This window comes from Acomys russatus, chromosome 4 (assembly GCF_903995435.1).
Source record: "Acomys russatus chromosome 4, mAcoRus1.1, whole genome shotgun sequence".
Lineage (NCBI taxonomy): Eukaryota > Metazoa > Chordata > Mammalia > Rodentia > Muridae > Acomys > Acomys russatus.
The window spans coordinates 38892262-38907614 of record NC_067140.1 but is presented as its reverse complement, the minus strand read 5'-3'; the positions used below and the strand labels follow the sequence as shown (position 1 = coordinate 38907614).

Sequence of the window (15353 nt, the reverse complement as noted above, 5' to 3'; positions counted from 1 at the left end):
CCTAACAAAGCCACTGTCTAATGGAAACAGCCTTGTGAAAGGCTTGTTGTGACAAAGATTCTTCAGTTACTGCCTGAGATGTAAGCACCGAATCTCTGATCTCTTCTTCACTCCTTTCTCATGAGATTGGAAAGCTATTACCAGGCAAACGCTCACTTGCTTATTTCTGTCTTCAGCGTCTGCACTGGTACCAGACATACAGCCATGTAGTAATACAGCAATACAGTGCTTGCTAGACCCATGCAGGCGGTTGTACTCCCAAGCCAGGGCAGCAGGCACCCACAGAAAAGCGCAGGGCAGGAAACATCACCTAGATTGGAACCTCTTCATCCTCTGTCCTCTTCCTTCTGTGATGGAGTTGCAGCTGAGCTCCAAGCCAAGGGGGTGAGGAGCAGGTTCCAGAGAACTTGCTTCCTCTCCTGTGCCTCTCTGTAGAAGAGAGTAGTTTCCCTGGCTCTGGTTCTGGTTTCTCCGGAGATACTAGTATCACGCATTACCACGGCAGCCACAGATTGGAGGAGGCTGGATGCAGTCAGGTGACTCCTGGGTCTGCTCACAGCCTCAATCTTGATCTCTTCCTCACTCCCTTCACACAGGATCTGAGAGCTATTGAAGGAAGACAGCCTCCAGCCCTCTGCCATAAGCTGGATGCTATAGTGCTGTGGTCTCCATGGAGCTGGATGCTGTCATGCTGCAGTCTCCATGGATCCCACCTTTCTTTTATCTGCCTGGGCTCATGTCATTTAAGGGATAGGGACCCAGGGAGATGTCAGGATGCCAGCAGGGTAGCTGGCTTCTGCCAAGAACGCCACTGTAGTCAGGGCTGATGCGAAGACAGGGGAAGAAAAATACCTTTTCTTCAACCCCGATAAGCTCTTAGTTGGAACAGATCCCTGTAGCAGATTAATGAATAAAACAAACAAGTGTATTGAAATATGTTCGCACATAAAGGGGAGACATCCAGGGAACAAGTAGTTTTCAAATGGTTGGCTTTGAATTCCTGTTTATGTAAAGTCTTTAGTAAAGAGCAGTAATTTTGAGACAGGGGCTCATGTAGCTCAAGCTGGCCTCAGCCTTATTATGTCGCTGAAGTAGACCTTGAACTTCTGGTTCTCCAGTTTAAACCAGCTTCTTCATTGCCTCTAGTTCACTAATCCTTTGTGCTTTAAAAATTATTTTACTGTTTTATGTGTATGGGTGTTTTGCCTGTATGTGTGCTCTTGTGTGTTTAGTGCCGGAAGAGGCCAGAAAAAGACATTAATTCCTTTGGAACTGGAGTTACAGGTGGTTTTGCGCTGAGATGTACTGCTGGGAATTGAATATAGGTTTGATAGAAGAGCAGCCAATCAGTGCTCTTTTTTCTTTCTTTCTTTCTTTTTTTTGGGGGGTTTTTTTTGTTTTTGTTTTTGTTTTGTTTTGTTTTGTTTTGGTTTTTTGAAACAGGGCTTTTCTGTGTAGTCCTGGCTGTCCTGGACTAGCTTTGTAGACCAGGCTAGCCTCGAACTCACTCACAGAGATCTGCCTGTCTCTGCCTCCCAGAGTACTGGGATTCCAGGTGTGTGGCACTGTGCTAGGGTACAGCCGGTGCTCTTAACTGCTAATCCATCTCTTTGGTTCCCACTTCATGCTTTGAGGAGGCATATTCTGGTCTCCCAGGCCTGGAACAAGAGTAGATATATGCTGGGCAGTGGTGGCGCACACCCTTGATCCCAGCACTCTGGAGGCAGAAGGAGGCAGACCTCTTCTGAGTTCAAGGCCAGCCTGGTCCACAGAGTGAGTTCCAGGACAGCCAGGGCTACACAGAGAATCCCTGTCAGAGTAGATTTGAGAACTCTAAGAGGAGTTATCTCTTCTTGACACAGTTTTTGTCAAATAAGGCAAGGACTGAGACTTTATTCTTATATCAAGGACTGTGCTTTTCATTTAAATTATGTTTATTTATGTGTGTGGATGCATGTGCGTGTATCTACACACATGTCCATCCACACACATGTCCATCCACACATGCTACAACCCAAGTATGGAGGCCAGAGAACAGCTTGTGGGAGGCCATTTTTCCTTCCATCATGTTGGTTCTGGGGTTCAGACTCAGGTTGACAGGCTTGGTGACAGGCACCTTCACCTATGGAGCCATTCTGGCAGCCCAGTCCTTGTTTTTGAAAGGTTGTCTTGAAAGGCATTTTTCTCTTTTGAGCAATTCTCAAAATTATTGAATTGAATCGAATTGAATAGCAACTCACCAGATGTGTTTTCAGACTCTGCCAGGCATCGTGTGAACTGCTGCAGCTGTGAGCAAACACCACTGCCCACAGTCCAGTGAGGGGTGAAATTACACAGGTGCTCTGAGGGGGAAGCACAGGGCACAGAAAGGCTCCCTGGAGGAAGTGATGTCTGTTTTGGGAAATGTAGGATGAGCAGGAGTTGGCGGAGTAAACAAGAGGAAGGGAGACTGGCCAGTCCGGAAGGACCATTGGGAAGACTTTGAGAGTCATGGGAGCACCACAGCATGGAGCTTCAGAGGTGCAGTCACCAGTGGAACGAAACAGCACTGGCAATGGGCCAAATTCTCGGCACTGTGCTGGGCGGGCTGTGGGGCAGGATGGCCATTCCTCACAAGGGCTAAAGTCACTGGGCTCTTTGAGTTAGGATCCTAAAGCTAAGAGCTTCTGCAGCTGCCCTCGACAGTCCACCATCCCTCTTCCCCACACCGTCAGCAGTGAGGATATGAGCTCATTAAGGAATAGCGGCATAGGCAGTCCTGCTCTTCGCTTCCTTAGTCCAAGAGGTGTCCCGGGCCAGAGATTTCATTCCAGACCTATGCATGTTAAAAGCTGAGGTGACTTGCCTTAACCTTTTCAGGCCATGACCACCATTGACATGAAAGTAGCATTTTTCTCAGTCTAGGGCAGAGGAGTGTTAAGACAGTAATTGAGGTGCTGGAGATGTGGCTTAAAAAGTTAAAAGCGCATATTGCTCTTGTAGAAGATCTAAAGTCAGTTTCTAGAACCTACCACAAGTCCCTGTAACTCCAGCTCCACAGAGATTACAATACTTCTGGCCTCTGTGAGTAGGTGCACTAGGGTGCACATACCCACACATGGACACACTTATACACACATTTTTTTTTACCCTCACATGGACAATTTTTTGAGTGGACAATGAAAAAATTTAAGAGTCACATTCGAGTTATGAGAGATCTTTCTATCTGAGGCAGGACCGTGCTGTGGCTCCCCTGAGAGAGCAGCGTGAGATTGTCAGGGCAAATGGGGCATCATCTGAAAAGCGACTCAGCCATTGGTCATGCTGCACACTCCAGGCTTTTGGCAGGTGTGCATGGCCCTAAGAGGGTGGTGCTATTGTTACTCTTGGGGTGCCTGAGAAAGTTCCTCAGCTTTGTAGACCAGAAACATGTAAACTTACACTGTATCCCTGTCATGTGCCCTGCATCCTTGACTACAAAGATGCTGGCCAGTGTCTTGCTGGATGTGGCCTGGGACCAGGACCTAGACTGTTGCTTTAGAGCAATAGATGAGTGAACCTATCCAAGGCACCAAATGGAGTGTGTGTGTGCGCATGTGTGCAAGCCCTTCCCTCCAAAGTCTCATTTTTTTTTCTTTTTTTCCTTTAATTACGATGACAAAGGAAGGACCAGGCGAGAAGGGCAACGGTGAAACTAAAGGAAAAGCAACAACAACAAAAAACGCAGACCTTGCCGAGGCCAGGCCCAAGTATTACCTTTCAAGAAACCCAAATTCCTGAGCTCCTTGGGATTTCCTGAGTCTCTCAGGTTGCCTCCTCTGCAGCAAACATTCGGGAGGCTGCATTCCTCCTCCACAACCTTGCTCCTTTCTATCCTTGGGCCCTTCTGTAGAGCCTGCCCTGTGGCTGGATGCCACCTTGTCTGCACAACACAGGGTTTCTGTGTCTTTCAGGTGTGGAAGTAGAGGAAGAACTGACAGTGGCTTTGGTAGGCAGAGGCATTCTGGGAACCTACCCGGAACCACTCCCTCCCCTCCAGGCTTTGCCTCTCTAGGAGTTTAAAAGGAACTGCCACTGCTGGCTTCCATGGGGATGAAAGCAGGTCTCAGTTGGGGGCCTGTGAGGAAGGAATAAAGGCTCTGCTGGCCCTATCTCCTGAAAGTGAAGGAGGAAGGGTAGGTGGCCTGAGAGTGGGGGTCAGCTGAGGTGACAGACCAGCACCTCCCAGCAAGACTGCTCCATAGCAAGGAAAGCCCAGACTGTAGGTCTCAGGTGTTAGTTCCTAGGAAGACAATCTCAGTGAGTCCTCAGTGGGAGACTCCATTCCCTTTCCTCGGGGGGGGGGGGGGGGACGGGGGACATCCTGCTATCTATCCCTGGTGCAAAGAAGAGAGGGAGAAGCGCTGTCTGTCAGGAAACTTGGCAAACCAGGAGGCTCGGGTGGCCTTGGCTCTGACAGAAGCAAGTTGGGCATCAAAACATTCTTCAAGACTGTAGAAGGGAGCACTAGCTGTAGGCCTCTCCTGCGAGTCACTGCCAGGCAAGAGAGGAGGCAGCGTGAATAAAGTGGGGCCTTGGTGACCACAGGGGTCAGGGCTCAGCTGTGTGGTCTGGTGTTAGTTACCTGCCTTCTGGGAGCTACTTGGGACCAGCCCTGGTCTTCTGCTGGGAGACAGCAGAGGAAGAAACTGCACAGAGGGCCAAGGTTAGCAATGCTGTGTCATGTTGTATTATCGGCCTCTTAGGAGCGGCTTGTCCCCTTCTTCCTCCAGGTGTGAGGGTTACCTACTGATCTTCCCCTTGAGCCAAATCCTGGTCATGCTGTGTGATTTGCCTGGCCTCCCCTTGGAATGTACAAGGCTTGGGGATACATTCTTCTTTGTACTAAGACCCTAGAGATGTTTCTGTGTCTTGAATAGCATGGCTGTCTGAAATGCGCTCTCTTCAAGACCTCTCTCTTGGGGTTATGGAGGTGCTTTAGTCAGTAAAGTGTTTGCCATGAAGGGATAAGAACTCAAGTCTAGTCCCCTAGAATCCATGTTAAGAAGCTGGGTGTGGTGGTATACCTTCCACCCCAGAAACTGGATTCCTGAGCTTGTTAGCCAGTTAGTTTAGCTGAATTGATGAGGCTCAGGTTCAGGGTGAGAGCCAGTCTCAAAAGAATTCAGTGCAGAAGTGGCTGAGAGAAATACAAATGGCACCTTCTTGGCCTCCAAATGCATGCCCATATACATACACACACACACACACACACACACACACACACACACACACACACACACACATACACACACACACACACACACACACGCACGCACACACATTTCTAAGATACTCTTGGGACCTCTGCTCTGACATTTGTCACATTGATATCAGAGAAACCAGAATACCCTCTTAAGGGCTCTTAGTCTCATTACTAAAATAATTTTAAGAGGAAGTTGAAGGACAATTTTATTGGAGTTGAAATGAAAAACTCCTATTAGGGAGGAAAAAAAGAATTCAGGAAGGTGTGGTGGCGCATGCCTTTAATGCTAGTACTCTGGAGGCAGAGGCAGGCGGGTCTCTGTGAGTTAGAAGCCAGCCTGGTCTACAAAGTGTGTTCCAGGACATCCAGGGCTATACAGAGAAACCCTGTCTCAAAAAACCAAAAAAAAAACAAAATGAGGCAAAACAAAAGACTCAAAGTTGGGGGCGGGGTTAGGAAGGTAAGTGGATCTGGCTTGAATTAGGGAAAGGGGTTGGACAGTGTATGAAATTTTAAAGAAGGTAAAAATTTTAAAAAAGAAAAGGCCCCAGGGCAGGCAAGCTGTAAATCTTAACAGCTGCCTGGAGGAGAAAAAAAATGGGATGTTGGCGGTGAACATACGGCTTGGGTTACTAGGATGGAGGTATGTCACATGGCAGCAAGAAGCCACATAGGCAGGGATCTGGGCATTTGTGAAAGAGTAAGAAAACAGAAAACCTGTAGTGTCAGGTAAAGCATACTTGTGTTTTAGCCAGCATTTCAAAGAAGTGGAAAAGACAAAATAAACAGACAGAAAAGTAGGCAGACCCAGCTAAACTTCAGGCAGTGTGTTGGGGTGGGGCTTCTGGGAAGGAAAAGTACAGTATCTCATTAAAGGAATAATAATTCTGCCTATCTCTTAAGCATAGCTTAAAGTTGACCCTGCTTTCCTAAGGATAGGCCTGTGCCAAGTCATAGCCCCTGAAATATTCCAACTGAAATATTGGGTCTCCCAGCAGAACAGAGGTGTTCTCCTCTTGCCTGGAAGTCTTTGTTTAATGAGCCTTTACCGCTACTCTAAAAGCAGGAGGTCTGCTGTGGGCCCCAGACTTGAGCCTTGGCTCATAAGTAATTGTGACTGTGGACTTCATGTTCATTTCCTCTAAAACATCAGGAGGAGGTTGTGTTGGTGAAGCATTTCCTTTGGGGCACGGTACTCAGCCGTTGTTGGGCACCCAGCACAGAGCTGCAGCTGGGCTCCTCCACCCTTCTCACATACACGTGTGTGTGAACTTCTCCGGGCTCCTACCCTCTTTCAAAGCCATGCCTCTCTTCTTTTCAGCGGTTAGTGTGGTGTTTTGCATAGTGTAGCTCTACAAGTGTTTGCTGAAGGCTAGGACAGGCGTGGTTCTAAGCACACGCTTGCTCAGCTGTCCCAATCTCGCTCTGTTGAGATGCTGACTAAAACACAGCCCAAGTGGCCTTTTGTTAATTCACTGCCTGTAGAATACTTCAAGGGCTTGGCTGCAATAAGAAATGGATGATCTCCAGGAAACCCTCAAAGACACCTCTCCTGGGCTCATCCCAGCAGGTTGAGGCCCATGAAATCCTTCAGCCGGAGATACAATGTGTCTCAGCTACACAAACCGAGTCTGCATTCCCCCCACTTCTCCTGTGTCCTCCCCAGGCCCATCCTGTCTTCCCCTACTGGAGGATCTCCCTCACCTCCTGGGTGTGGGGTTGCAGGGGTGGGGATGTTCACAGGTCAGGAAAGTTCTTCTCTTTTCTCCGGCTCTGTCTCTGCACACACTCCACCTTGCAGATGAGTGTTTTGCCTCAGCAACAGAGACTGGCTTCTAGGACATGTCCTCTGAAGCTATTGGGCCCAGCTTCTGCTGGTCAGATCGCAGGTTTCCTCACAGCCAGTTCCCAGTGCTTGGTTGGAAAAGTAGTGTGAGAAATGAGTTGTTCCTAGTGGCCTCGTTTGGAGGATGGTTCCTCAGCTGGGTCCTTGCTGCTATGAAGTCTTCCGGTGCTTTGGTTGTAGAAGTAGTCATTGTTATAACGTGAGAGCATTCTAAAGATGTGCCTGTGAGGGGACAAAGTACTGTGCATAAATTATTTCTTATTATCGTCCGTTTGCATTCCATACCTCATTCCCTGTTCAGGAGACCCACCAGCCTCCTGGTGAGCACCCTCGGAATGAGGTGGTCCTTTTACCACCTGAGTTCAGAGGGTGCTGTCTCAAATCACCTCGAGTCCTGCTCCTCCACCCCCATGAGTTCTGTAGTCTTAGTAACTGGGGTCCCCAGCCCCTTGTCATCTTCATCTTCACCACTGCAATCCTGCCTGTTGTGGACCACTTCTTTTCTTTACTCCGATACTGGCCTTCCCTTTGTTCATGTGTCTGCACCCTCCTTGACTTTTCTTGCTTGTTTCTCTGGCAGTTACCCAGGCTCCACCTCCTGCTAGGGCCCTCTCCTGAAGCACAGCCTATCCCCTGTCACTGACACTCCCATCTGGCCCCACAGGACCTGTGAGGGCACACTTGCCCACCTGGATGGGCGCAGCTTCATTTGAGCTCCTGCAGTGCTGTGACCCTAGGGCTCATCCAGCAACTTGCTCAGGCTGTTGCCACCATTCAGAGTGTTACCCTCCTTCATTCTCTTCAGGACCTTACCGCCCTGAAGGCTCCTCTCCAGTGTACATCCTTGGCCAGTTTCCCGATTGTCCCAGATACTCTTTTCCCACTGGTGGACACTGCTACCTGCTTGCCCTTCCTCAAGGTTCTTTGTTTATGGCATTTTTGGGGTGGGCTTTGTATGGGCAGCTAGGAAAGCCAAGTCTAGAGTGACAGAGAACTCCTCTGAGTCCCAGTCTGACTGTGTTCTATGTGAGCTCGGGTAAATGTCTGCTTCTCAGATGCTCAGTTTCCTCCTCTTGGTAGTAGACACTTACAACCTCGAGATGCTATGATTTAGGCTCAGCTTCCAGCAAGAGTCCAGAATGCGGGCCAAACTTTTTTTTTTTTAACTTTTGTGGTTATGAGATTTTAACCTAGGTCATCGCACATGCAGGTAAGTGTTCTACCATTGAGCTATATACACTACCAGCTTTCTCTATACTATTTACTGTGAGATAGTCTCACTTGCTCAGGCTAGCTTTGATTTGCTCTGTAGCCCAGGCAGACCTTTAGTTTGAGGTCCTGCTGTCTCAGCCTCCTGAGTAGCTGGGACACCAAGCTTGTAGCACAAAGCCTCACGCATATTGAGGCTTCAGCAGTTTCTGTAGTGTAGTGCTGACACTGGGAGGCTTCTTGAGTGCCCTTCATTTTCTTCATGGAGACAGGGTCTCTCCATTGATGATACAGGTCAGTCTAGCTAGGGAGCTTGCTCCAGGGATCGCCTGTTTCTGCCTTCTGAGTGCTGGGATTACAGGGCAGTTACCATACCCATGAGTTCTGGGGATCCGAACCCTTTTCCTCACGCTACTGCAGCAAAGGTGTTATCCACTAAACCATCTCCCCACTCCCTGGCTGGTTTTTGGCTTTGGGAGTTTTTTTTTGGTTTTTGTTTTTTTGTTGTTGTTTTGTTTGTTTTTGGTTTGTTTGGTTTTTTGAGATAGAGGTTCTCTTTGTAGCCTTGGCTGTCCTGGCCTCGAACTCACAGCAATCCACCTGCCCCTGCCTCCCTGAGTGCCGGGATTAAAGGCGTGTGCTACCACGCTTGGCTTTGTTTTCATTTTTAAGCAAGGGTCTCTCACTGGCCTGGAACTTGCCCAATGGGCCAGGCTGGCTGGCCTAGTACCAAGGACCTGCGTGTCTCCACCACCCCAGCTCTGCATTTACAAGCTCACACCACTGCATCTGGCCTTTTAGCTTGGTCCTGTGATCAGATGCAGGTCCTCAGGCTTGTAAGGCAACCCCCAGTTCTCCCGACACTGCAGACACGCCTCCTGAGCAGGATGCTGAAGCCCTGGCTAATGTACACATCGTCGGCAAAGATGGTTGAATTAAAGACTAATTCAGTGAGGCTCGGGCAGCACCAGGAAAGGGGGGTGGGGGTGGGGGAGGGGGTTGTGGCATGTTCACTCCCTCCAGGAAGGTTTTAAGTGAGCATTTCTATGGTGTTGTGGATGACCACATGCAGGATCTGTTGTAAACAGGTAACGCTGCATGACATTTAGATAGCCTTGTTCTCCAATGCATGCAGCCCGACCCCACCTAAAGCTGTTTTGGGAGGCTGAGCCACCCCCTCCCTCTTCCTCTTTTTGAGGAGAAGCTTCTGGCCACTGTCTTTTACCATCCTGATCACAGTTGTCACTGCTTTTTCTCTTGCAGCCAGGAGGCATTCCAGGGTCCGGCCCAAGGTGACTGTCCTGAACTATGCCTCTTTGATGACCACAGTTGGTCGACCACTGAATGAGATGGTCTTGAGCCCGCTAACAGAACAAGAAGGGGAGGCGTACTTGGAGAAGTGTGGCAGTGTTCGGCGGCACACGGTGGCCAATGCTCACTCGGACATCCAGCTGTTGGCTATGGCCACCATGATGCACTCAGGGTTGGGGGAGGAGGCTGGTGATGAGGACAAGCACCTGCTCCTGCCACCCAGCTTCCCGCCACCACACCGCCAGTGCTCCAGTGAGCCCAGCATCCCCGATAGCCCTGATGAGCTGGAACTAGAAGACGTAGCAAGTGGCAGCCAGGAGGACTCAGAGCTGAACTGTGCTTCCCTCAGCTGAGCTGCCACCTCCAGGGACCCATCCCTCTTTTGTGAACCAGGATGGAGACACCCTTTGCCTTTCCAAGGGGCTCTTGTTTTGAACAACACTGCCTTATTTCCTTCAGGGCACAAGGCAAGTCTTCATGCCCTTGGCAAGCACCGGTAGACCTGCCCACTCTGGTGTCTGTGACCAGCTCCTTGTACCACTGTTCTCCTGACTTCAGCCTTGCCTAATCCACCTGGATCCTCATCTCCGGGCCTTCCCCATCCTATTGGACTGGCTGATGCACCTAGTATATAGTGCTCTGGCATCACTACAGTAGAAGGTTGACTACATATGGACATCTGGGATGTGCCAGCCTTTGCAGTTCCCCTAATATTCTATGAGGCAGAAGCCAGTGGGTGGAAAGAGTAGTAGAGGTTCTGTATATCGTGGAAGTCAACTGTAGCCCATGCCACATATGGACCTGAGGGATGTCGCCTCATCACTTTAATTGCAGAGTTACTGGGAATGCATTGTCTTACTTGTGGGCTGCAGGCGAGGGTCCATCCTTATGTCTATCCAGGTGTCACGTGCTAGCTACATGAAGAGCGTTAGCATAGGAGAACCTACCAGGCTGGTGTAGCCTGTCTTGCATTAAGCCTCTCAGCACGTCCCTCTCAGGCTTCCTCCCAGAGTCCAGAAATGAACCTTCTCAGGCACTGGTGCCTTACTCCCGCTCCAGTTTCAGGAACTGACCACTCTCCTGTTGCGTGTTTGAGAGGCTGCCTGACAGCAACTGACCTAGTCTGTGTCTGGATTTCACTTGAATTTACAAAATGTGTAGTGTTCAAAAAAATTGTTTGCAAATATTTGCACATAGACTCTTGCACTGTTCATTTCCAGCAGAGTGTGTTTGCAGACTTAGCACAAGTGGACCCTTTCAAAAGGTGATGGAACAGCTCAGGACAAATGGGTTGGTAGTGGGCAGGACTCACATACCTCAGAGCCCGGGAAGAGCCAGATCTGTGTCTGGAATGGCCTGTGGCCTCTAGGGAAGGGGTCAGGCGACTGCCTCTTGAGCAGAGAAATGTAGTGACTGGAATGTATCTCTGCTTTATAGTGGAAGGAAAGAGATGGGGATGTGGACACATTTTATCTGGAGGGATTTTTACCTCCTTGAGATTATTGAAGTACCCAAAATTGTCTGGAATTCCTGTCACATCAGTCTCAAGATGCTGTTTGAGGCAGCAGCTTTGTTACTGTGCTAAGTCCTTGCTACTGCTCCCTCCAGATTGGAGTAGGGCAACCTTGTGCCTTGAGTGCCTGGCTTCCTCTTCGTCGTTCTCTATGGTTTTGCTAATAGATGCTCAGAATAACATAGAAGGTTTCTCCTGACTCTGCTCATGATGTGTGCTGGCCTTTCAGCATCTGCTCAGTGTTTGGAAATTTTGTGGATGGAATCTCAATACATAAGCCACCAACAGGAGAAAAGGCCCTTCAAGTTCATCTAAGCTTTGATGGTGTCTCTCTTCTGGCCCAAGGTCTGAACACAGCTGTGATTTTTGATGGGCTCTGCTTTAGACATTGTAATCTTAAAAATGTTTAAATTTTGTCCTTCCAAGGGGATTTTTTTTTTTCGAGACAGGGTCTCTTTGTGTCACCTTGGTTATCCTGGACTCGCTTTGTAGACCAGGCTGGCCTCAAACTCACAGAGATCTACCTGCCTCTGCCTCCCGAGTACTGGGATTAAAGGCATGTGCCACCACGCCCGGCCCCCAGGGAAAATTTAAAAGAGAAATGTCTACATGTGTGCACATACTGTGCTCATGTACTTAACACACACTCACACCCATACATGTGTGCACAACATCTGAACCCATACATGTGCACAATACTCTGCATATACAAAAAGAAGTGTTCAAATTCCTTTCATCATTTCAAACAAAAATTAATCTTTCTTATGTAGTGTCTAAAGTTGGCAGATTAGGGGCTGGAGACCTGGCTTGGTGCTCACTCAGGAGTACATGCTGCTCCTGCAGAAGGCCAGAATACGTGATTTAGTTCCTGGCACCTACATCAGGCAGCTCACAACTCCAGTCCCTGGGATTCTGATGCCCTCTTCTCCCCTCCGAGGGCACCTGAATGCACGTGGTACACATACATAACACTCAAACAAGCATGCTCATGCACATGTGCACACAAACTAAAATATTTTTCAAAAGTCCCTCCATAAGTTAATTAATGTGTGTTAGCAAGCAGAACGTTGCTGTTTATTTAACTTCATTGATGGCTAGGTCCTTGTTAGTACAGCAAGCACACACTTGAGATTATTTATTGATCCAGGCAAAGTAATTAGTCATGTTTGGGCTTGCTGTTTTTCATTGATAAGATTAACAATGCATGTTTTGAAAATGCCTTTTCACTTATCTTGGATGTCACTGCTGAGGACAGCAGTTGTCAGTTTAATGCATGAGCTATTGTGCTGAAAGGGCATGGGCTCATGTACTTTATTGCTGCTGACTTTAAACAGTTTACAGCTCATCTTTGGACATACCTGATATTAATACAAAAATATCCCAGACTGTACTCATCAATGTTTTTTGGGCACTTGTGGCCATTTTAGCCACCAGGCTTGCTGCAGGAGTGTCTCCAGTAGCAGTTTTAATCAGGTTTTCTCCCCCTGGTGCCATAGAGTGTCGTCTTGCTATTGTATGCCAAGGGTTTAGTGACAGGAAGTAACCCGAGTGCTGGGCTCTGAGCAAATCCACACACTAAGCTCCTTTCTTGTTGGGTGTTTTAAAAGTAAATACAAATAAACATTGTTTAGGTCATGGGTGCAGGTGTGCAGAATGCTTCCAGTGTGTTGTGGTTGACTTTGCAAGCACAGTAAGGGTGGCTATGGTGCAGTTTGCCTTCAAAACTCCCTGCCCGGCCTGGGTGCTATCTGCTCTGTTTCCTTCATCTTCTGCAGAGGCAGGCTGTGCCCTTGTTTCATTGGCCAGCCTAGACCGGGGCGGCAAGTTCTTTTCCTGGAGAAGTGTCTCATCTAGGGAGCATAGGAAACACTGAAAAAAGTCCTGCAAGGCTTCATCTTAAAACACAATCTTAAACTATCCTAAACCGGGTGGTGGTGGTGGTGCACACCTTTAATCCCAGCACTTGGGAGGGAGAGGCAGGCGGATCTCTGAGTTCAAGGACATGCAAGTTCCAGGACAGCCAAGGCTACATAGAAACTCTATCTCAATAAAACTAAAAATGGAAAGGTAAAAACAAAATAAAACCACCCCAGTCTTTGCTTATAGAGTGTTTGACCCAGAGAGGATGCTTCCAGTGGTGTGTTTATCATGGGCTCTTCACATATTCCCTTCTGAGTCTATTTGACAGGAGAAATGTATAATGTTCTACTCTTTACATAAATACTTTTAGAGGGGTGATAGTAGTTTGAGGCCTCAGAAGGCCTAACGTGTGTTGGGAGAGTTGCTGTCTCAGCTGATCAATTACACTGGTTTTGCTGGTGGGTGGGCATTGGGTATTCTACCTCACCAGTGAAGATGAGCACAAGCAGAGGAGTATAGGCAGCCTCTGGAAGCTGCATGGGCAAGGACACATCATCTCCGGGAGCTCCCAGAGAGTAACAGCCCTGACACCTTGGTTCCAGGCTAGTGAGGATCATGCCAGACTTGTAACTTACAGACCTGTGAGATTAGCCCAAGTGTTGTTTGGTTTTTAAGTCATTGGCACGATGTTAGACCACTGTATACATCCATTTACCTGTTTAGTTACTCATTAGGTTTTGGGGACACTTTCACTGCATAAACACTTCTTGGTGCTAGGAATACAGTGGTGGGAAAATAGTGGAGGTGCTTGCTTCCTTGGAGACTGGAGTGGTTGGAACCAAGCCCCAAGTCCAGTGTTGTAGCTTCCTGCTTTAGGAGGCATTCTGGCTTGAGAGAAAAGGAAGAGCAGCTCAGCCAGGAGTTTACCAGCTCCTGTTACAAGGTGAGTGTTGGCTTCATGGTTCCCGGAGAAATCAAGAACTGGCCAGTTCCAGAGGACATGGGCAAGAGTCCAGCATCCTAGGCAGGGTGTTTCATATACACAACAGACTTGGGTGGGTTTTTTTTTTTCTTTCCCCTTCCATATTATTTGTTTAAGTGTGACTTCAAAACTTAGTATTTAGTAAATGTAACAATTATGAATGTAACAAATAATATTCTTTGCATTAGAGCCAATAAGTAAATTCAAAAACCCTTTTTAGGCTTTTATATTTGGATGACAGAATTGATTACTCTATTTATAAATCTAGCAGATGTTAGCAATAACTTTCTAGCAAACTTTGAATAATGCTTAGTCCTGTTTAGGAGCTCAGCCCAGCACTTCACACACTTTTAAGTGAATGCACAGATTTAATCTACTTCTGTTTTTCTGGCAGTAAGCAAAAGCATCCTATGCCATGGAAGCTGATAAGTTGAGCTTATGAGGGAAACTGGAAGTTCCATTAAATGCGTCCATTCTACTCTCCACAAACTTAGATGCCACCATAAAATATCACAAGCTAAGTCAGCTCTCATTCACATATTTTAAAGTGGACTTACAAAACTCTCAGGAATGGGCTTTATTTTTTTAAAATATTACATGTGCCAAGAATATCTGCTCTATCTAAGTCCCTTCCTAGCCCATGTTGCAGTTCTTTTTTATTTGGTTTTTGAAGACAGGTTTCCTGGCTGTCTTAGACTTTGATCAGTAGATGAGGCTGGCCTTGAGCTCTGCCTGCCTCTGCCTCCTGAGTGCTGGGACTAAATGCAGGCGCCACACACCTAGCTAATTGTCTTCTAAGTTCTTCCCACACTTAAAGCTAACTCTTCCTGAGGAGCTAGCTGGATTGTGCTGTTGGCTAAGATTCCCGCTTTGCAACAGTTGTGATTCTGTGGCTAGGATTCTACAAAACCATTTGTCCTGCCATTTTGGCCCCTATAGATACTGGAACCTCTGAGGGGATGGAAGGTGGGATGGGTGACTCCTGTCTTTGTCCGTATAACCTGGAAGGGGGAGTTGGCTCCAGCAGCAGCAGTGAGTTCTTGTGCACAGTTTTTCTACAGTCTCAGAACCCGCCTTAACACCTCCCCCTGCCCTCAGACATACCAGCGCCAATCAGCTTGGGCCCCTCTTCAGAGTCTGAAGTTCAGTTCTCAGGAACCCTCTCTAGCCTGTGCGATGTCAGCGTCCTTCTCTTATTTGCCTCCTCTTGTGGGAGGTGGTTGATGCTTGTAGTTGCGATTTGTATGATTCCACCACATTCCCTCTTTGCTATTTTATTTTCTCAAAACCTGATTAACCTTACATTAAACTCTCTGGTAAAATAACAGATGTAGGGGTCAGAAAGATGGCTCAGCAGTTAAAGAGTGCTTCCTTCTCTTTCAATGGGGACCAGGACCCATATTAGGCA

The 15353-nt window shown here is 47.9% G+C and overlaps 1 protein-coding gene across 1 annotated transcript in view; it reads left to right on the top strand.

Moving 5' to 3' along the window:
* Prr5l (proline rich 5 like) overlaps positions 1-10006 on the top strand; it is a 57415-nt gene extending 47409 nt beyond the window's left edge. The window contains exon 8 of the mRNA XM_051144218.1: positions 9543-10006. Coding sequence (XP_051000175.1) covers positions 9543-9943 — 401 coding nt within the window. The 3' untranslated portion in view covers positions 9944-10006. The remainder of the gene's footprint in view (positions 1-9542) is intronic.
* Positions 10007-15353: the final 5347 nt, after the last annotated feature.